Raw genomic sequence first — 23,631 nt, forward strand, 5'->3', positions numbered from 1 at the left:
GTCTGTATTCATGCTTGTAATCATTCGATTCTTCATGTATACATGCTATATGCAACATATATACATGCTACATGCGTTGTATGTAACATTTATCAAAGTTGTAACATTGCATACGTTCAATTCTCAACAGATTGTGCATTTGAAAACAATTTAACAAAATCAAGAACACAAACTATTGCTTTCCTGCTACCTTACTGAAATTAAAGATTGTTTTTATTATCCATGGTTTCCCACGTTGAAGGGATTTTACCAATTCAATCCTATTTTATCAACAGCACATCTTTTCACTACACTTCTAATGAAACGGTAAGCATGCGTATTCATACAGAGTCGTATTATAACCGAACACTACAGCTGTAGCACATTTTTCCAACACAGATATCAAGTTCGTCGAGGTTTAATCGTCTCGCAGTAAAGAATTTGCGATCTGTTGGGACAACGAACTTGTGTCATTTTTTGTAGCACACTTCCCTAACACAGACATCAAATTGGACTAGGTTTAATCGCGTTCGTAAGAAATCTGTTGGCACGAGGGGGCATTGTTACTCTCTCTGGCGTACTTCCCAAACAAGGACATCAAAATGGTCTAGGTTGAACCGTGGTGTTAAGAAATCTTTTTGAAATGAGGAAGCTTGGTCACTTGTTTTGGCTTACTTCCCAAGCACAGATATCAAGTTGGTATAGGTTTAGATCATCGTAAACAATCTTCCAACCAATCACGAAGCGAGAATTCTGGTAAAACATAGGTTCATTATTTTCAATTTTTCAATGGTTCAACATCAAGAATCCATACTTTTCTTTATTTGGGTCAATTCTTAGAAGATTTTCCGATCGATTGGTGTAAGAATATTGAAAATCGATTGGAAAACCACTGAGCTATTAGCGCTCAAAACCTTTCATTTTTCGTGACGCTAGCATTTTTCGATTTTTTGGAATGACACCCTATCTCAAAACTTGCCGTAAGACGTAGTCCTACGTCAAAAGCCTATGATATAACCGTCTTTAAAACCCTTGCGACAGAATTCCTAGGCGACTATTATCAGGCAACCATTCGGAAAAATAATTTATTCGTAAATGCCAATAATTATAATTAAATTTTCAATACCATAATGTGACTTGTTTATTAAATTTTACTTTGTTATTAACATTCTTCGCTACTGGTATTTTATTGTTGAAGTTTTTATTTTGGCTAGTATTTGTTTTGTTCTTCTTCGGGGTAAACAATTTTAGCAGATGCTTCAGTAACGAATAAACCAGCTCTACGAACGTAAGAACGCTTGCACCAAAAAATAATCCGCAAATTCCTCCGGTAGAAGCTACAAATAAACATTTCTTTTCATTCTCGTAAAATTATCAATAGCGATTTCGTTATGTGATGGAACAATACTACATTTCACACGAAATGTATTAATTTTCCTTTATTTACAGCTATTTGTGCCGTTATAGGTCCTGTGTGTTCCTCAATGATAACGAATTCGTTTAAGAACTGCATACAAACCCATTGCATCAACAAATCCATAGATGATTCGTCTACTGTAACGTACTTTTGGCGTTTCCATGTTCCATTTGATAAGTGGATCATTAAACCATTCGAATAGCACATAACTTTGCAGAGTAAAACTGATTGTGTTGCAATCTTTCAAACAACCGCATGATGACAGAGATTGACGAATAGTGACTGTAAAGTATTTCACATGATTGTTCTGTACTACTGGCATCATACTTAAGATTTTTCACTCACCAAGATTTTGTACTATACAGCGTAGCTGTTTGATACGACAAACCGGTGTTTCCACTAGAATGAAATAATATTTTTAAAATCAGGTGAAAATCCCAAAATGTTTGTTTCGTTATAGGGTAGATCACTTACCATCAAGATTGTAAAAAAATGGTACACATTCACAATACTTTAAAAATAGTCTCAATCGGCAGTCCAGAAGACACAAACTGTGAGAGTAGTACCGTGGAAACATCACTAGATTGGATTCGTAAGGAAATCGACATCGACGCTGCTGTACGTACAGATTTTCTATTGTAGAATCAGCTGTTATAATTACTGGTTTAAAGGTAATGGTTAGAAAGGCCGACGTCGACGCAGATACTATCAAACGTTTAAGAATCGATGGCACTTCAAATGGTCCATGGTAAAAGATCTACAGATTTTTAAAAGCTAGAATTTGAATTGAGAACAAATTAATGCAACGCCCTGTACTGACATTTCCATTTTCGGTCAAGTTTTCCAACGAAGCCATAATATCTCTCTCCATCATGGTGACCTGTATTAAATCATTATGCGAGTATTCATCGCTTGAGCTTGAAGGATCTGTAGACATAAAACGAGTTATGTCGGAATTAAATGTGTAACAAATACCTAATTCCGTAACTACACGTTTGAAACCAGCTTCTTGACCGTTGTCTAGCATAACTTTCGTGTCAACGAAATTGGTGATTTGATTCTGAGTTGCTTTGAGATCTAAGAAACTATACTCGTCGAACTCCATTAGCGTTTGCAGTCGGAAGATGTTTGCTTCCGCAAGCAGTCCCAGGAAATTTTTAAACTTCTCTGGATTTTTCGGTTTCATTTGTTTGACCAAATTATCGCGAGCAGTTACATTCAGTCGATTATGGAAGCAGACCGTTATGCTTGGGAATGTTGTATTCCATTCATGATAGTTTCGGTTGAGTGCAATTACCGTCGGGTTCGTCAGATATCTGTACCAGAAAACGGTTAGAAGAGAAAAGGAGCAGAATACGACTAAACCGATGATTACTGCCCACATAATTCTGCAAAAAATTTTTAAGTAGTTAAGTACCATGCATCACTAATAGGCATTCGGAGTTTTACTTTTCTGCTAATTTACTCTTTGGATTGATTAGATGGAACACGCCATGAAGGGTGCTTTCGTTTAATACACGACGTAGGAACTTCGAAATAGGAAACTGATACGCCATGGAGCACGTTCGAGTAGGACGACTTTCGGAAAAATACTGTGCTTGACACTTAGGTTGTATCATAATAGGTGGACAAGGAAAACAAATTGATGATAATTAGCATTTCATTGTCTTCATTGTTCTGTATGGGCATTAAATAGAATAGGAAATTATTCTTCTCGTAAATATCACGATAAGTTTCTCTTGCAATATGAGAATGTCCGCAACAAAAACAGATGCACAAGTGGCTATTAGAGGAAGTGTGGGTTTAGTGGGTGTGGAATTGACTGACGATGTGGGTGAATGTTTGGTTAACCTTTTGCGGATGAAATGCAACAGATTTGTCGTGTACACTCAACCTCCGCTAATATGAAAAACACCTCGTTCAGACCAGGCGAATTCATTTTTAATCTGAATATTTGGTAACTTTATTCACTTACACATACGCGCAAGGCGCGCACCCTATGACCTTGTTGTTTTGATTTGACGAAAACAAACGTTTTGAAAACATGTCGAATATGCTCGAATTCTGAACATCCAGATTGTAGAAGTAGAAATTGGTTCAACAGTATCAATTAAAATAGTCTATTTTGAGTGCTGGAGAGAAATAAGTTGCATATGAGCTATATTGCCAAGGCTGCTGAGCAAGAGGAAACGTATTAAGTTTTTTTGGCTTTTTTTTTCAATTTGCTCGGTCAACTTAACCGTCAATTGTGTATGACGCTTGATCAGTTTTTAATGTGAACGCATTCATTCCAACGGGGTTCAGATTAAAAATGTCCAGATTAAGGAAGGTTATTCCAGCGGGGGTACACGGTATTGCATTTTGATTCTGAAGTTTGCATTGTCTTCCATACTCATATCTGCAGTTTTATCACAAACTATACAGACACCACGCGTAGAACAAAAAGCTCATAATCTAAGGTACCAGATTCATTTCAAGTGAGTGAATTTCGTCCCTTGCATATCTCACAAAATCACGCGGAGCTCATCAAAAGAATCGCGTATCAATCTCAGCAACCCAACATTCCATTAAATTTTCTTGACAGTTCTCTTGTTCAAAGCTTGTGAAAACAACCGTGTATGGAACGACGAAGTAAGTAAATAATATAAAATTAGCTGTTTTCATCATACGACTTTCTTTAGGTTACTATCCAAAGGCCCTGTTTAGGAATTAAACGGAAACGCATCGGTGGCCGAAGAATGATTTTTCCAGTCGACGAACAGCCACAGAAATGGCGCGGGTGCGCCAAGTAACGTATGAAAGTAGTGTAGGAGGATGATGGACCCGCGGAAATCGAGACCAATTTGTTAAATGACTCCCACAGTCCCACGGTGGCAAAGACAACGTTCCCTACCTGAATGAAAATCACTAAACAAGTTCGGTCCACGATTTTAATGCTGGAGATGGTAACACCTATCAAATATTTACCAAATAATTGCTGTGATGTATCCTTTTTCTTTGCTAGCTAAGCTGCTCTACAGAAATGTTTGTTGAGTCGTGAAACTTCAGCGGGAATTTCACCAGGTGTTGCCAATGAGAGTAAAGGCTATTTGGAAGTTCATGGACCTAACTCATACTGTAATGGCGTTACGGAAGCCATTTTTTCAACACCCTGCATTAATCAATGCGGAATGCCGCTCGAACGAGATCCGAGACAACCGATAGTTAATTTTAAAATACCTGTAACTATCTTAGCATTAAGCGTATTTGTTAACCATGCCGAAATATACATGTACAATAATTAATTAATGATTTCATTGGCCGTTTGGCTGTCTGTTCGCACCTAGGCAGGGGTCCCGCGCTATTTGATTTCGAAACCAATTCTGACCAGGTGCAGTTATGTAGAAGGTAATCTTTGTGATCGAAAATCAAAAGAAAGATAAAAACCGAAAGCACTAGCGAGACACTTTTTACATACAAATATTATAAGTTACATTAATCAAAGATTCTCTATATGCCCGTAACAAAAAATATCTAGTTATGGACACCTTTACTAAGGGTCCTTTAGTTCTTGTACGCTTCATAAATGGCTAAAAAAATTTCAATTATTGTACCTTGCAGCAATTTTACGAGCCCTACGCAAATTCGTTTTTTAATAATTATTATCCTGCACTTACTAAATTCATTGAAAATATGCTTGTCTAGCAAGGAGGGGTGCAGTGAGGAGGCAATAACGAAAAATTGATGGTTCAAATTGCTAAATTGCAAACATGTGTGGCAAACGCAGAAAATAACCACGCTAATAATTTTCGCGTGGGACTCTAAATAGGTGGAAACTCCGCAATACATCCGAAATAACAAATATTTTACGTTGATGATGTATCCTGCAGTTTGTTATTTTCACATGGTTACTAAAAACATTTGTTTTTCGTTGCTATTTATAATGATCGAGCAAAAAGTGAACTAAATGAATACTCGTGAAGGGACGGTGAGTGAATTGCTCACGTCCCTTCTGGTACCTGGAAAAATCGTTCGCGTGTTGTCTGTATAGTTTGTGGTTTTATTACATGCAATGGGTTGCTAGACATATCTCAATTCTAAAATAATTAAATTCTAAATTTACATAATTCAATAATAACAATTATTAAATTAAGTTTAGGTGTCCGGCAGACTACCAAGTCCAGATAACACAACATGGTAATTCACATTCAGTTCACATTCAATCGTATATGTATGTCCATTTTACATTGGTATTGTATAATGATTAGAGCATATCACAGCAAAGTGAACAATAAGTTGTTTTGCAGTCGTGCGTGTCCTCATTTACAACCACGGTTGCCAGTATGCCAGATAAATCTGGATTTTCCCAGATTTTTGAATGCGCGCCAGACAAACAGACAAAGCTCCAAATCTTCCAGATATTTGGCAATGTGCCAGATTTTTGCCAGATTTCCGATCCACTGTCTTGCAAAAAGGTCATCACTTCTAATTTTGGACGAAATTTTGCATCTACGGTGAGCAAAACGAGCAAGATTTTTTTAGGAAAACGCCTCACCATCGGACTAATGACCACCAGATTTGTGCCAGACACTTTTATTCGTGTTCCCCAGATTTTCTGGAAAACCTGTTGGCAACCTTGTATTACAACACATAACTGTGAATAATAATTATTATAACGCAGTATAGATGATTGCAATATTTAGTTATATCTTAATCATATATCATTTTTATATCCAGGAGTATCCAGCTTTTTACGAGCCATAATGGCGCACGTGTTCGTAATATTTGAACAGCATTTTTGACATTTCCCTAATACATCGCACGTTTTCTTTCCGCACATTCCTTTAGTTTTACCGTGAACGCACGGAAAGAAAACGTGCGATGTATTAGGGAAATGTCAAAAATGCTGTTCAAATATTACGAACACGTCCGCCATTATGGCTCGTAAAAAGCTGGATTAAGTTGCGTGTTCTAAAAGCCACACAAGATAGAATTACAAAGGGTTGTCAAAATTGTCGCACGTACGTGTCTCTACTTTGGTACTTATATGTTCTTAAGTTGTAACTTTTTCGCTCAGCTATGATTTCGTATTCCTCAGTTGCAATCAAGATAAATATACTAACCAAATTGTTTACTGGGCGTCAGTCGTTAGGGTTAGGGCACCTCAGTCGCAGAAGGTTAAACAATCCGCTGTACTATTATGCTAAGCCAAGAACTAAGCTCACAAATAATTGGTAAATTTTTCAGAATTTTTATCAATAGCCGGTAGAATCGAGCAGAATAGAGAGTTTATCAATATGGAATGAAAACCAAATAATTAACAGTAACTTCATATGGAATAATCCACACGACAAAATTTAGACATAACCCAAGGAACAAAACGGCAGCACCTAAACAAGCAGGTGTGGAATAAGAGTTGTGTGGTAGCATTCGGTGCTGAATAAGCGAATTTACTGAATTGTCTGTTGTTTAAACGTCATATCCTATATTTTTTCTAGCTTCTAATCAACATCTATACGTTGTTATATAAGTGCAGAATAAGAGTCGAATAAACGTTATGCAAACGTATCGGCAGTACAGCTAAGAGCAGGTGTGGAATAATGGTTGCTTAAAAGCTACCATGAAAATGCATGTCGAATGTCGAATGCATGTTGTGCAAACGTGTCAGTCAAGAGCAATTGTGGAGTAAAAGTGGAATAAGCATTGCGCAAACGTATCAGCAGCTTAAGCTGGAGCCTGGGGCTGTCCTCTCCATCACTCTTTGCTTTCCTCTCAATGCAACACAAACGGGTCCTACAGTCTTACCAGTTTAAAGGACCGCACAGAATTGGATACTTTATAGTAGCGGTTGCGTAGATCTGACAGATAATCTGTCAAATTGTTTGGCAGAACGGCGATAACTGTCAGATTTACGTAACCGCAACCATAAAGTACATATTCTGCGCGGGAATTTACAACGAATATACTAGAATTGCATTCATTCGTGACGACAGCGTGTACCATTCTAGTTAACGCAGCAAGATTACGATTTGTTTTGATCAGTTGGTCACCAACGCAACAAGTCAATCAGCACATGAACGCCTCCGCACCTTTCTCTCTAGCTCATTGCACGAGGCTGTCAGTGATTCATTTTTAACAGCATTTTTCTGGCAACAACAGGTAAAAAGTGAAAGAGTTAAAACGTCAATAAAGGTTTTTAAATATGCGTAATCATAAACAAAGCTATTAAATATTCAACGGTTAACGTGTTTCACCTCTATTAATTAGTGTTGAAGATTAATTTGTGCTTTTGTAGTATTTCCGCGTTACTAGTGCTTCAAATGGCTGACGATGATTACGAGTTCACCATTGCGAAATTCCTCAAGGAACAAAAACACTTGCTCGCCCTTGAACGGGAACGTTTCGAAGCGGAAAAAATAAAAGTGTTGGAACCGGAGGTGGATTTGGTTCATACCAACGAAGAAAGTGTGAAACAATCGAAGGATCAGCTTAACCAAATAGTTCAAAGTGAAGGTAATTTACAAGAAAGCCCATTGAAGCGTGACGATGCCGCGTCCGGGCAGTGTCCAGTCGAGAACTTGCTACTAAAGGTGAACTCCAATAGCCAGACTCAGCTATCAGATGCTGCCGTAAGCCCAGCCGGTGCTGACGGTCATCGTCGGCTAAGAAAACCGTTGAATACGCCTACGGGATCCCCGCAGTGTGAATTCACCACGCCGGAACGGCAACAGGTGAGCAATATTGCAGTCAGTTTCGTTTGTTTATTTTCCGTGCGCCGGCGCGCTTTTTAACGACGACCGATATTTTATTACCTACTGAGAAAACCCGAGTTGAAAATAAGTTAGCTTTTTACTTCTATAAAAATATGGGAGAATTTTATACTAAACCTCTAGTAACACATCATTTATTTTGTTAATTTCAAAATGATTATGAAATGTTGAAAGTTGATTATTTTGATTAACTAAAAAGTTGGAAACAGAGACATTTTTTCTTCGGGATATCTCTTCTAGTAAAGGATTTCCTTGTGCCTTTTCCTTTGGAGTTCGTATCGTATCGAAGGGTCTTCATTCGGTAACTTCCGTTTCGTCTGTAATGGATCCTTCTGACTCAGAAGTTAGTTCTGAGACAACTTGATAGGACGTACACTGAAAGTTCCTTTCAGTGTCGCGGTAACCTTTCGAAGGAACAGTTCGGGAACGTAAGCTGCGGTCTAGTAGTTCGGTACGGTTAAGAAATCAGGATGAATTTTGTGAGAGTTTAACTTTGGGCTCACCCGACTGGTAGTTGTTTACTGTAAGTGTTCCTGATCGAAGGATGAGTTTTTCGGTGTAAAAATGTAATTTGAATTCCATGACCTTCGCTGATGTATGTGCATTAGGCAGTATCCTACTGCTGGGAAATAACTTCTTGTTTCTATTGGCTGAATAGTGTGTTGTGCATATAATTATTGTGTTTGTCTGTCGGATCGGAACCTTTGATGGGTTGACATTGCGATCCGCGGTATGCGGTGGACTCGTGTAAGCACATTTTGCTCTAGTCACTGTTGCGTGCGAAGGAAGTTATGTGCTTTTTTGTTTGTACCTTTGCGTTTACAATGATGTATTGCTAGTTAGTCTTTGGTATTGTTGCTTAAAACATAACAGTTCATTATATAGGTATAATAAGGAGCAGGAGCTTCAAAATATACAGGACTGTTATGCTCGAAGTGGTAATACGCTGGCGGAAATAGCGAGCAATGTGGGACGATGCAAAGAGAAAAACGTTTTGTCACGTGGTTGGTTTATCCAGACATTTCCGAAAGTGATTATCTATATCCTGCTGTGAATCGCATAACAGTCCCATTTATATAGAAAATTCCATAGAAGATGGGACTGTCATGCGATTCACGGCAGTTTCATAGAAGTGTTTATAGTAAAATAATATAGTAAAGTACAGCCAAGCAAGTATGTGGTAAATATATTGTATCATAACAGTTTTCTGCGTCATAAAGTTGTAAAACAGTCAAACTTCTGATAAATTTGATTACACTACAAACTTACAAAAAAGTAATATGAATTCAGTTTAAATATCATTTGTAATTAATTCATTTATTTATTTAAAAATAATATATTTTAGGGGTCTCAGTAATATTAAAATAATAATTATCTTTCCTTGTAAGTCTGTGTGAAAATGATAAAAAGGCAGAGTACTACTTGAGGCTAGAACACATACTAAACTAGTGTGTAAATATACTAAACAGAGAGATTCTAGTCTTATATATATACGAAGTGCGACGCAATTGGTTTCTAACATCACCTCAGAGCAGTACGTCAAACTAACATCACTAACATCAGAGGACCATGAAAAATGTTAGCAATTTTAAACAAACAAAAGACTGACATATTGTTAAGGATTGCTAATAAACAAAAGAAATACTGGGCCAAACATTGGAGCGGTCAGTTACAATGGCGCAAGCGGCGGTCCCAAATTGCAGTCCTGCAGAACTTTGGAGAGATTTGGAAATCGTTTATGTTGTGGCGAAAAATTTGCTCTAGATGTTTGTGATGTCTAGGTGTCTAGACGATTGTTTTGGTTCAATAAAGATGGGCCGTTTTAAAAGCACGTGATCGCCGGTTGGCTATGTTGCTTTGGTTCAGTTCAAAAACTATTTCGGAGATTTATTACGTTTTCGCACATCAATTTTAATTAGTTTATAATAGAATATCGATCCAAACTGTAAAACGAAAGGATTAGTTGCACACTAGATAAACATTTTAGGTTCAGGACATCAAATTCATTTAGGTTGACATTAAGGCGATTAATTCATGGCCTGTAATACGAGAAGAAAATGCGTGCCTGCACTGTGGATCACATCTCTCAGTTGAACATGTCCTCACCGAGTGCCAGGAATATGAAGTGATTAGAAGAAATCTTGACTTAGAGTGCAATATCAGCGAGGTGTTATGTTTTGATCAAAATAGGGAGGACAAAGTGTTGAAGTTTGTTAAATTGGCAGGCAATGATAGGGAGATTTGAATATAGTTACTTTTGTTGTTAATTCCTCTCTTTAAAGAGCCGAATGACCCTTCTAGTTAAAGGCTCTATAATAAAAATCAAACCAAACCAAAATCATGGCCTGTAATATATCTTTCGAAAATAAAAAATGAAAAAAATGATCACGTGACCGACATCTCATAAATGCAACCGTCGCAAAAAAAACTAGGGTTTGAGCGTTATAATTCGGTCATTTTTGATGTAAGACTACGTACGACGTATGGGATAGGGTATCATTCCAAAAAAAATGCGAAAGATGCAAGCGTCACGAAAATATGATAGGTTTTAAGCGCTAATAGCTTAGCGGTTTCCAGATCGATTCTAAATATTTTTGCGTCAATCGATCGGAAAATCTATGCATCAACCCCATTAAAGAAACCTATTGATTTCAAAGTACGCACTATGGAAAAATATAAAAAAATAATGAAGCATTGTCCAACTGGAAATTCTCGGTCCTGGGCTACTCGTCGCCAATTCGTTGCGCGACTCGACACACACAAGTTGGCTTCAACCTGGTCAAGCCATCTAGCACGTTGGGCCCCTCTATTCTTGGTGCCGGTGGGATTCTTGAAGAGAACGGCTTTTACTGCAGAGTCGTCCGGCATCCTTGCGACGTGGCCGGCCCATCATAATCTCCCAACTTTCGCCAGGTGTACGATGGGAATCTCTCCAAGCAGTGCCTGTAGCTCGTGATTCATACGCCTCCGCCACTCTCCGCGTCTCCAAAACTCATTGCGTTCAGCTGAAATTCTAGATCAACTAGGTGTTAGAAACCGGATGACAAATCACTCCGGCGAACACTAGTAACCTACATACACCTATTACTAATGCACCCACTGACTTGGTTTCCTCTTAAAAATGAGGGAAATTGTCGTCTTTCGTCTGCGTCAATGGCAATTAATGGTCCCACAAGCAACAAACCGCCCACTGGTCGTCTAATATGCATTATCGATGTACAATTCGCCCGCCTTTTGTCCTATGCTCTTAGCAGTGAACTTCCTCCTCCTATGACGGGGGTAGACCACGAAGCAGACCACCGATCAAGTGCCACTGATAATAAACCAGAATCGCTGATTAGCGCATTCCCTTCCTCGATGTTGCCGCTCGCTATATTGGGGCCAGTTTCAGCATAAATATCTGATTTATTCCATTTCTTAAGGCTCAAGCACTGGCGAACGTTTGCCGGCGATTGCATACATATAGCTTACCCGCTGCCATTCCAGAAACGGCATTCGAATTACATAGGCAATTTCATTCATCAGAATTTCCCGGCAATAGCTTTCGATGCTTACGACAAAGTCATGAAGTTTGACTTTATATATAAATCAGAGAATATAGGAATGTATGAGCAAAGCCGGGTCTAAAAATGACCTACCTAAAACGCAGCAGAATATTAGGGTCAATACGAGTTATAATATTTGGAAACCTTCAAGAACAGGAAAAAAACGCGGTACATCGCATTAGGCTAAATTTTACATCGAAGCATAACATACTTAAAAAATACGATAACGTCCGCTATGCACGATTGCACGATAAAGCTGAAAGGAAAATGCTTACAGAGAGTTTTCACGCCATCAGCCATGACAATCGCACGAGCGACGAATCAATTTACATTTTAAATATGTCTTATTTAACTCCCTCCTCTCCCCCACGAAGCTGCGCCACAAGTGGAAAGCTTTTGCTTGTGCCATTGCGTTCCAGCGGCTAGGTATGTGCTAGGAATTTTTGACCACAGGTGAGGTGAACCTTTTGCAGCACTTTCTCTAACCGGAACGGATGTAAACCTATGACGTCCAAGGTTGGCAGAAGCCGTCCGGTGTGCATTTACCGAACCGAGGAGGAACACTGGCAATCAGCGCGTTCTCAAAAACGGCGATTCCGTAAGTTGTTGCTCCCTGGTTGGAATGGGTTTTATAGGGAGCTGCTAAATTCAGTACACGTGTAAGCTGAGGCATGTAATTTTGGGTGATTCAAGGACGACTGCAGTAAATTGGTTTTTGATACGAATGGGGTGCTCTGCTGCATCAGGTGATCAAATCAATAAGAAAGTTGGGAATTTTGCAGAATTTACACTAAGATTGCGACTAGAGTGAGAGATAATAAAACTGATATTTTTTGTTTTTATTCGTCATTTGTAGCTGCTGCCGATGACCGCTCACCACACAAGAAACTATTAATATTAATTGAATGTTGGCTGTTGTGTAGGGCCGACCTTCACAATCGACGCGTCATTTTCCGGTCAAAGGAAAATGCTATTGCGTTGGAGTATACTCTGCACACATGACGTGATGTTTGTGTGTGGAAGCCGGTAAGGCACCTTGGCTTTATTTGCCGTTGGTGTTGACTGGAAAATCGATTTGAAAATTAAAAATTCAATCATGCAACAGAAAAGTCAGTAAATGCTCTCAGGATAGAACCGTTGAAGCAAAGATAAATTTGTCGATCCGGTTGATACTCAGTTTTTGGTCAATTGCAACTTTAGTGGAATTTTTATATTTAGCACGAAAAAAATACTTAAATTCTCACATTCTTTACGTGCATATTGTTCAATGACATTATTTGCTAAATTTTAAAGCTTGTTTCGGTTGAGTGTTGCCAAAAGGAAGAGCCTTGCCAGCCGTGAGCGCCTTTCACCAGATTAGGGGCGGCTGACTTATGAAACGCTGTGTCTCGCCAGCTATGCCCAAGACGGCAGCCCTGTCCGCGAAACTAAGGCATCTCAGCTTTCAGTCTTCAGATAAAATGTTTATTTTAGCATACTGAATAACTTTGTAGAACATTCGTAAGCAATAAAAAATTGTGTGCAAAGTTATTGAGTATAATTGAATTGAGTATAATTGATTGATCATTATATTTCGCAACCAGTAAGAGATAGATGGTTACTGTGTTCAGCAAAGTTGCTAATTTTAGTATGTTCTACAACTTCTTGGAGAAATTTTTTTTAAATTATTTCAAAAAACAAAAGTTCGTATCACCCTAATAGGTGAATTCACGGAAACCCTAATAGTGCAGAAAGATGCGCTATATTTTATTATTAAACTTCTCCAAAGACACCATTCTTGAAAAATTACGCATTTGTACGTTATAGCAAATTATTGTGATTTTGGTGGTTCCATTAGGGTGATACAAAATTTCTCTTAACGAGCTATACAAAAAATTAATAAAAAATAGCACATTTTCAATTGATTTTTTCTGAGATTCCTTTAGAGATCTCCTAATGGAAATATTTTTGTTTTATAGACAAAATATAGTACTTTTACCTAGTGGTTGTCTGGTTTGCACGAAGTTGCCCGAAATTGAAAAATAAAATTTGAATAGTGCGAATTTTATTTTTCACCAGCTGACCCGACAAACTTCGTATTGCCACAAATTAAACTGTGTTGTACATAAATTGTGGAACTCGGATGACCTATGTTACAATCTCGAGTTTTGCAAGTTTCTGAGGACTTCAACTTTAGATGATTCATTTCAGGAATTACGTAACTAAGAGAGCATGGGTAGTATAATATACAAATTTGCTATTTTTCCTCACAGTAAAATAGAAAACAACTCCCCCCATTGCTTAGCCAGAAAGCGGATAGCAATATTCGCTGTGATTGTATAACATTTCGCCGAATACCTTTTCGCGAAAAACCTTACGCGGAATGTACCATTTCACGGAAAATCTTTTTCGTAGAAAGTAAGTACCACTTCGTAGGGGCGATCAGTGCTGTTAATATTCTTCAGCACAACATTCAAACTTCTGAATTATCAGTCTACCTTTCATTGAAAATCTGCTTGCTTTGATTAAACGTTCATAATAACTAAATACAGCAAGCATGAACTTCATACTTACTTACTTACTTAGGTGGCTTGCCGTTCTAAGACAAAGTCTGTTGAACAAAGTTTCTCCGTGTAACTCGGTTGAGGGCTACCGCTCTCCAATTCTCCGGACACCGAGTACTCTCCGCTAAATCTCGCTCCACCTGGTCAAACCATCTTGCTCGCGGCGCTCCTGATCGTCTTGTTCCTACCGGATTTGAGGCAAACACCATCTTTGTAGGGTAGTTCTTGCAACATGCCCTGCCCATCGTATTCGTCCAGCTTAAGCCACTTTCTGGATACTGGGTTCGCCATAGAGCTGTGCGAGTTCATGGTTCATCCTCCGCCTCCATACTCCGTTCTCCTGTATGCCGCCGAAGATCGATCTTAGCACTCGTCGTTCGAAAACTCCGAGCACTCGCCGGTCCTTCTCGAGCATTGTCCATGTTTCATGCCCGTAGAGAACAACCGGTCTAATGAGTGTCTTGTACAGGGTGCACTTTGTACGGGGACTTAGTCTGCTCGACTCCGAATCTCACGGCTGGTATCATTGTCCACCGTTACCAGTGAGCCAATGTAAACAAATTTGTCGACTACCTCAAACTCATCGCCGTCGATCAATATACTACTGCCCAAGCGGCCTTGTTCGGCCTCGGTTCCGCTGGCCAGCATGTACTTTGTTTTAGACGTATTTACCTTGAACCCAATCTTTTCTGCTTCTGGCTTTAGTCTGGTGTACTGTTCAGCTACCGCCACAGATGTTCTGCCGATAATATCCGTGTCATCCGCAAAGCAGACGAATTGACTTTATTTGTTGAATATCGTGCCCCGTGTATTGATATCCGCTCGATTCATAGCACTTTGTAGCGCTGCGTTGAACAGCAGGCGTGAAAGACCATCACCTTGACGAAGCCCTCTGTGTGATTTGAACGAGCTTGACAATCCATCCAAAATCCGAACACAGCTCTGCGTACCATCCATCGTAGATTTAATCAGTTCGATGAGCTTCCTGGGGAAGCTGTTCTCGTCCATGATTTTCCATAGCTCTTTCCGTTCGATGGTATCATATGCGGCTTTGAAGTAAACGAACAAATGATGCGAGGGAACTCTGTATTCACGGCTCTTTTGGATTATTTGCCGCAGTATAAATATTTGATCCGTTGTAGACCGACCTTCGACGAAGCCAGCTTGACAAGTTTCCACAAATCTGTTCGCAATTGGTGATATTCGGCGGAAAATGATTTGGGACAGCACTTTATTTGCGACATTGAGAACGGTGATCGCTCGATAGTTCTCACAGTCCAACTTGTCGCCTTTTTAGTAGATCGTGCAGATAACCCCATCTTCCACTCCTCCGGTAGCTGTTCCGTATCCCAAATTCTAACAATTAGTCGGTATATACAAACGGCTTGTTTTTCTGGTCCCATTTTAATAAGCTGCGCTCCGAAGTCATCTTTCCCAGCTGACTTGTTGTTCTTTAGCTGCATGATGGCCTCCTTAACTTCGCCTATCGTTGAGGCTGGTTGAAATCGCTTTCCCCTCCGCCTGGGCGCCATTCACGTGTTCGTCGAAGTGCTGCTTCCACCTATCGGTCACCTCACGATCGTCCGTCAGAGTACTGCCAGTCTTACCCCGACACATTTCGGCTCGCGGCACAAAGCCTTTGCGGGATCCGTTCAGTTTCTGGTAGATCTTTGGCGTTTTCTGAGAACGATGCAGCCGCTCCAACTCTGCATATTCCTGCTCTTCCAGGCAGCGCTTTTTCTCCCGAAAGATTTGGTTTCGCTGCATCTTCTTCTGTTTGTGTCTTTCCACGTTCTGTCGTGTGGCACTGCGCATCTTGGCTGCCCGCGCAGCGTTCTCCTCGTCCATCACCCTTCTACATTCATCGTCAAACCAATCGTTCCGCTGATTCCGTGCCACATGCCCGATGGAGCTCTCCGCTACACTGCTGATGGCTGTTTTGATAGTGTTCCAACAGTCCTCGAGAGGGACTTCATCCAGCTCGTCGTCTTCCGGCAGCACAGCTTCGAGTGATTGCGCTTAGTTTACGGCAACGTCTGGCTGCTTCAGCCGCGCGAGATCTAACCGAGGCTGGTGTCGGTACCGAATGTTGTTCACAACGGAGAGTCTTGGGCGCATCTTAACCATCACTGGGTAGTGGTCCGAGTCAACGTTAGCGCTTCGATAGGATCTGACGTCGATAATGTCTGAAGTGCCGACCGACGATCAAAACGTGATCGATCTGTGATTCTGTCTGATTTGGCGACCTCCAGGTGTACTTGTGATGGATTCTGTGCTGGAATAACGTACTAAGTACGGCCATGTTCTTGGGGGCGGCAAAGTCGGTAAGTCTTAGGCCCATTTCATTGGTTCGCTGGTGTGCGCTGAACCTTTCAATCACCGGTTTGTATTCCTTCTCCTGGCCGACCTGAGCATTGAAATCCCCGATGACGATCTTGATATCATGTTTTGGGCAGCGGTCGTATTCACTCTCCAACTGCGCGTAGAATTCATCCTTGTCGTCATCGGTACTTCTGAGGTGAGGGCTGTGCACGTTGATGATGCTTATTTTGAAGAATCGGCCCTTGATTCTCAACCTGCACATTCGAGGATTGATTGGCCACCACCCAATCACCCGTTTTCGCATCTCGCCCATCACTATGAAAGCTCGTGTGTGTTGCCGCAGTTCTGGTAGATGGTATGTCCATCTCTGAACGTACGTACCGTTGAGCTCTTCCAGCACACCTCCTGCAGCGCTACGACGTCGAACTTGCGGCTCTTCAATACGTCGGAGAGCACTCGAGTGCTTCCTTGGAAGTTGAGAGATCGGCAGTTCCACGTCCCGAGTTTCCAATCCATCCTATTTACAAAAAGGGCCATCGACTCGAATTCAGCAATTACCGAGGCATTACTCTGCTCAATTCTGCATACAAAATTTTCTGCCCACATCCTGTTTCTTAGACTGAGGCCGTTGCAGGGAACCTTTGTTGGCTAGAATACCAGTGCGATTTTCGAGAGGGACGCTTAACGATGGACCAAATATTGACCTTGACCGACAAATCCTCGATAAATTTAGGGAATTTAACTTCACCATTTGTTTGTAGACTGTAGTGTTAGCCCCTCGGGTGCTGAAACTGCGGTAGTGATAGAAGGAGATACTTTTAAAGTGGTCGACGAATTTGTTTACCTTTGTATACGTTAGTAACATGTAACAACGATGTGAGCCGTGAAGTAGAAAGGCGGATAGCGGCTGCCTTCTACGGACTACGTAGCCAGCTGAGGTCCCGTCCTTCGTACAAAACTCGGAGGTGCAACTCCGTACAAAACTCGCGCTCTGTATGACGCTAATTTTTCTGGTGATACACTACGGCCATAAAGCGTGGACGTTGAAACAGAGCGAACGCCGAGCTCTTGGCGTCATGTGATCAATTCTTGACGGCATATTAGACGAAGGAGTGCAGCACAGGCGCATGGATCCTGAAATATGCCAAGTATACAAAGATGCGGATATTGTGGAGCGACTAAAATACGGCAAGCTATAATGGGCTGGCCACGTAGCAAGGATGCAGAACAAGAGACCAGCTAAAACAACATTCAACAGAGAACCCGACAGAGGCCAACGACTTCGAAGCAGGCCCCGTACCCGTTGGACGAGCGCTGCTCACGGGTGTTAGGGGTGACTAGAGAGCAGCAGCCCATGACCGAGAAATGTGGCTCCTGAATTCGGCATGCATTCGATACATTCGATTTATATGCATTCCTGTAACATATTACATTTGGCTTTAACAACAGAATTTACGATAGAATTTTAAACATAGATTGATCACACTTTCTAGCAACATTGCATCTTTCATTTTTGCACGGAAAACATGCATTGACTAATGTAATTTTCATTGACCGTAAAGCTATTTCAATTTTGCTGCTCGTCCCTGGATGGATTACGGTGAGAGCCCATGTGATAAATAAAGTCGCAAAGTTAACATGTTCCATGAAATAAACATGTTCCACGTTGATATTCACATTAAGCCATTCATAAATGCGCCATTCTGCTGCTAGAACTGGAACCAGCGGCTGGCAGGTAGATAGCGTTGGAAAATGTTATAGACAATACTTTGTAGTATAAATTGTTTATTTTTGTTTCGTTTAACTTCCGTCGCAAACTTTTCTCGCTAATGTGATTGTTGCGGCGAAAGCCATGTTATGTTGGCTATATTTATCCGTAGCACGATGTTGGTGGAGTGGCTGAACTAAAATAAAAAATTACAGGCCCATTGAATGACAGGGTCTGCCTGTATTATAATAGCAATGTTGTTGAAATGTTTTTACACTACACTTGTTTAACTTTTACTGCCGGTGTCTCTGCGAAAAACGGATCAATAATGATAGCTGAAAAATACTTTTGAATGAATAAAAAGTTTGCAAACATTCACGTCCAATATGTTCATTGTTGTCAAAGGTAGAAAACTCGGTTGATTGTTCTAGAAATGGGTTTGTGTGACATAAAACTATCTTGACCTGTTACATTTGTATTCAGTAAATAAAAACAAACTTCAATGCTCACTTTTACTAACATTTCGTAATTAGAATCGTAATTATTATTCAAAACTTGACCGATCACCTTATCTCCTCTAGGTTCTTCATGTAATTGCAGCTATAAAAACATGCTACAAAATATGGACTAAGTTTTCCTGCTTTGTTTTTCATTCACAGGATGAAATGGAACAGTGGGTTTCGGACAGCTTCTATTCGTATTTTCCTAGCTTCAACAAAAAACAGAACGAGAAGAAATCGATGCTTTCCCGCGCCCGCCAAGCTGACTATCAAGAATATCTGAAAAATGTAAATCATATTGCTGATGTGGTAAACTATCTCCGTTTCTCTACCTAAACCTAACTCTAAATTAGCATTCTAAAGTGCACCTCTTGTTTTCTAATCGATTTGTATTGCTTTCTATCGAATCTAGAACCCTAGAACGGACGTTTTCGAACAAATAATATCGCTTTCTTTTAAAACTGTAAGATAGTTTGCTTCTACCATGCACACTGTCCACCTCGTTGAAAATGAGGGCGTTTATTAATGCGCTCTAATTAATACCTTTCAGATCCCTCAAGTAATGTCCAAGCACCAGCAGTACGTTGAAAAGTACGGTCATCAAGCCGTCCAGTCGCCCAATGAAAAAGGCACCAACACTTCCAGCCCTAACCAACAAGGCAACCACAACAACAGCAACATCAGTACCGGCAAATCTTATCTCAGTCCACCGTCCAACTTCAGCCCGAGCCAGATACCGACCATTAGGAAAACGCTAGCCAGCGACCAGTCCGCCGGCACGTACATGCGCAAAGGTAGCCCGCGGGAAAAGTTAATCAGTGATTTGACCCATACTGACCTGTCCACCATTCTCAATACAGACACCATTGACAGGCGAAACCGGATGCTGGCGGAAGTAGGTTCCTCCCAGTTTCACTCCGATACCACTACTGCAACTAATCGTGTCACCACTAACGATAGAATGTCACTAGCTGCGAATATTATTTTCACTAACGAGCGGGGAACCCTGCTGCTAGATGTACTTTTTTCTGCTTAATCTATCCAGTTCTATTACATCCCCTAACTACATGTTGTACTTTCACTTTTACTTTAGTCTTTCTGTGATTTGTGTTTCATGTTGAAAATTTGTTGCGATTTATGTTTTCTTAATTTTGGCTTGTTGTATCTGATTCCTATAGGAGGAGAGCCGAAGAAAATTGGAATATCAAAAGGAGCTTATCAAGCAGATCGAGGAAAAGCGGAAGGAGGTTGAAAGGCTGAGGGAAAAAGAAAAGTTGGAAGAAGAGATGCTTACCAGGTAGGTTGGATTGGCTGTGAATAAGATTCAATTGTTTCAAACAATTTTTAAGACTGTTGAAAGTAAGTTAATTTAAATCCAAAGTTGATAATCTGAAGCTATCGAGGACCTTATTAGTTGTTAAAGGTTCTACTTAGCCACTTGTTCCATAAGTCTGAAAAAAACTGCTTTTTCACACTATCACTGTCACATTTTCCATCAACAGTCGCTTGGAGCAACAGCTTAAAACAATGCAGCTGGAAGAAGAACTTGAACGAGAGAAGATTCGTAGTGAAAAGGTATGGCATGTTTAAAACTTCATTACAAACCTCACATTAATTCAAACTGCAATTCTAGGTTCGGGTTGCCAATGAACAGAATCACATTCGACGGTTACAGCTGCTCTCAAAATTAGAAAACGACCACAAAGTGTTCAATCCACACGACGAGCACCGGAAGACGTTGTCCGAAAACGGAAAGGAAGTTTACATTGACCAACATCAGCAGCAGCAGCAGAAAGCGGCAGCAAAAGATAAAGTCTACCGTTACTTTAGCAATTCGGCACAAAACGATAAACCGTCCAGCTTTGCATCTTCCAGTATTTCTTCCGAGCTGGATTATGATTCTTCCAGTGAGTCTCTGCGACCTTACGAGCGATATCAGTATTGCAAAAAGTGCCGTGGTGACATCGATCGATCGTTTCTACCTCGAACTGGACCGAGTCACAGTCGTCATCATGGTCATAAACACCAGCAGCAAGAGCAGCAACATCGGGGGACACCTAAAATGACTCGCAAGGAAGAACACTGCGTCAACTGCCACAATCGGATTGAGAAATTATGCGCGAAGTGTGATCGCGTGTTAAAACGTTCGCTAAAGCAAAACCTCTGCACGATTTGCCAGCAGGCACTGGAAAACAGCCGTGCTCAAAAGGAAGCACAATCCGAACTAAGAAGACAACGCAGTAAATTGCTTCGCTCGATGGAAAAATTGGACGATTTTTACGACGATCAACCTACGTTGGAGGTCGAGAATCCTCCGCATCCTGCTTCCACCTCACCTCCAAACCCGTACAAAATCATCGACATTCAATACCACGAAAGCGACAATGATCATGATCTAGCCGTGCTAAATCCGGTGATCGTCCGGAACAACTACAAAAAACCCTTCTCACTTAACATTGAAAAGGACTCGATCTTCCATCCCAGCAAAAAGACACCGGAACCCAAAGTGTCCGTTAACATCCGTAACGGTGAAGTTTTCGTGGATAATAAACTGAACCCATCGGCCGGCAAACGTCCCTCAAGTCCACCGGCGGAACTCGGCCGCGACGATACCGACGATATTACCACCGACGAAATGGACGAACGTATTTCCAAATATGTGAAGCATTACAATACCCTCTGGATGAAGCGTGGCATGCGCAAAAATAATCTCATCTCGCAGAAAAACGCACAAATTCCACCGTTGCAGGAACCGTTGCAGGGCAAGCCGCTGCTGCCTTCGCTTTCGCCACCGAAAGTGTACGTCAGCGATCGGGCAGACAACCTCAAGAGCGACGCCATGAAAATCACCGAAAAAAAGTGGGATGTAAGTTGATTCTCCTAAACCTGTTCGCTTCATAATTGTTTAAATTTGCCTTGTCTTCGCTTGAGCTCCTTCACTTCTTCACATTTTTCTTAAGCATTTTATCAATATATTCGATTTCCTCTCGCAGCTGAATTTTCTTTAAGAGAAAAAAGCAAGGTGAGCTGGTGTTACGCAAAAACTGTTGCTTTTCAACGTTTTTCCCACTTTTCTTCATCACTGCAGTCACTGTATTCCGTACTTAGCACAACTTGTTAATAAATCATACCGAATCGAACAGCTTTCGATGTTTTTCCTTAAGTAATGCAGGCTCATTCCTTGCAGATTCCTGCCGTAGAACGGATTAAGATATCCCCCGGTTCGCCGCGCGTACTTACTCAGCTTGGAGCCATCCGAAAACAACTGCAACTTGAACAACTAGAAGCGGATAAGACCTTTGATAAAGGCTACTAAAAACTACTTTAGGACAACAATCAAACTAGACTGGTACACCGAAGAGTTGCCTTGTTCTATGTGATTCTATTAAGTTTTTTTTAATTCTTTATTTTATGAGAACACAGTAGTAGGTAACAGAAAATACAAAAACAAATTAGTAATGGTAAATATTTTCTCTGCCAATCATCGAAAGAACTTTCAACGTTCCCTGAAAAAGCTTTATTTTCAAGACTTGATCTGTACACGAATAACTTCTAAAGCTCACCTTTCAACAATATGTTTTCGTTCCCTATTTGGTAGAAACTCGAGTACGCTTGTTCCATGAAAAGTTGACACCATAATTCTTAACACGGCTCTTCTTCTCTGCCTCTGGTGCATCTATAAACCATCTCCAACCATTTTTCTCGCAGTGTACAATTGCTTCATCCGTTGAACCGAATTCCACACGCATATTCGATAGTGGATCGCCTCTGTAGAAAAAAAACGCGAAAATTTAATCAATTTAACGGTGATAGGTACCGCAACAATGCACTTACGAGGAAGCCCATCCCATTAGTGGATTCTCCCAGCGTTCGCGGTTGTCGAACTCGATACACCACTGATGGATGTTGTCGGTGCCGCTCTGCATAGCGTTTTTCGCCGGCATGAAGATTCGCACGCGACGTTCCTTTACGTGTTCCTCCGGAACGCCCGTAATCGGCGCTAAATTCACCTAAAAATGAATCAAGTATAGATACTAAAATCAAAGAGCCATTGCAGGGTATTACCTTAGTTGGAACGGTGATAGTGCTGGCCAGTTTTTCCCTCTCGCGCTGCTGTTCATCGTCGGCAATGACTAATGAGGCTTCCATAATAGGAGCTTCTTTTTGCTTTCGAGGATCCTTTAAAGCGACCGATGTTGTTGAAAAGCAGGCCCGTGTCCTAGAAGTACACACATTGAGAATCGCTCGTGATTACACAACCAGTAGTGGTCGACAAAACTACACAGCTTTCCCATTAAACACATCTTTTCTCTTACTTCTAGTGAGTTAATATGCACTTACCATGAAGTCACGCTGACTCGGGCGAGAGGTCTTAATAAGAGGCTCATTTTCCAGTCAAAATCAGCTATAGAATATCAAATCGATTTTGATTTTGACCCTAAAATTGTAAAATTCACGTATCAAAGCAAAGGACGTCAAAGGCCAAAACAAAATGTTGACAGTTCTGAAATTTTACACGGTTAATTTTAAAACACGTACTTGTACGCAAGTTTTAGTACAAAGCAATTTATTGCTGGTGAGCAAAAACATTCCATATTCAGATTATCAACACTGTACTACATTGACTGACGGAGTTTTGGAGCTGCCACTTTTAAAAATTCATTCAACGTGTGAAGAAAAGCAATTTGGTAAAGTTAGAGTGACTATATAGAGTAGCGACAATGTCAAAATTGGAATGATAATTATCTGTCAGTGTCATTCTAATCGAGCAGACGACCAATCAAACGCGTATGCAGGAGAGAAAAAAAATAAGCATTGCATACTTTTGGGATGACATGTCGCCACTCTGTATACAGTCACTCTAATGA

General features: G+C 40.6%; 3 protein-coding genes across 3 annotated transcripts; 1 reads left to right on the forward strand and 2 right to left on the reverse strand.

Annotated features, from left to right (window-relative positions):
• Positions 1-1,098: 1,098 nt before the first annotated feature.
• On the reverse strand, positions 1,099-2,952 carry LOC128736494 (pickpocket protein 19-like). The gene is made up of 6 exons (XM_053830979.1): positions 2,846-2,952; positions 2,217-2,784; positions 1,871-2,153; positions 1,742-1,795; positions 1,499-1,678; positions 1,099-1,316 (listed from the first exon to the last, which is right to left on the reverse strand). The coding sequence occupies exons 1-6, from the start codon at positions 2,950-2,952 to the stop codon at positions 1,099-1,101; spliced, it is 1,410 nt and encodes a 469-aa protein (XP_053686954.1).
• Positions 2,953-7,695: 4,743 nt separating this feature from the next.
• LOC128736495 (uncharacterized) lies at positions 7,696-22,113 on the forward strand. The gene is made up of 7 exons (XM_053830980.1): positions 7,696-8,106; positions 18,923-19,072; positions 19,314-19,658; positions 19,942-20,060; positions 20,266-20,338; positions 20,397-21,629; positions 21,951-22,113. Exons 1-7 carry the CDS (start codon positions 7,696-7,698, stop codon positions 22,077-22,079), a joined length of 2,460 nt encoding a protein of 819 aa, XP_053686955.1. The 3' UTR covers positions 22,080-22,113.
• A 43-nt stretch (positions 22,114-22,156) lies between these two features.
• On the reverse strand, positions 22,157-23,238 carry LOC128734829 (NADH dehydrogenase [ubiquinone] iron-sulfur protein 4, mitochondrial). The gene is made up of 5 exons (XM_053829194.1): positions 23,105-23,238; positions 22,829-22,982; positions 22,598-22,773; positions 22,327-22,531; positions 22,157-22,269 (listed from the first exon to the last, which is right to left on the reverse strand). Exons 1-4 carry the CDS (start codon positions 23,149-23,151, stop codon positions 22,351-22,353), a joined length of 558 nt encoding a protein of 185 aa, XP_053685169.1. The 5' UTR covers positions 23,152-23,238; the 3' UTR covers positions 22,157-22,269; positions 22,327-22,350.
• Positions 23,239-23,631: the final 393 nt, after the last annotated feature.

This window comes from Sabethes cyaneus, chromosome 2, assembly GCF_943734655.1.
Source record: "Sabethes cyaneus chromosome 2, idSabCyanKW18_F2, whole genome shotgun sequence".
NCBI lineage: Eukaryota > Metazoa > Arthropoda > Insecta > Diptera > Culicidae > Sabethes > Sabethes cyaneus.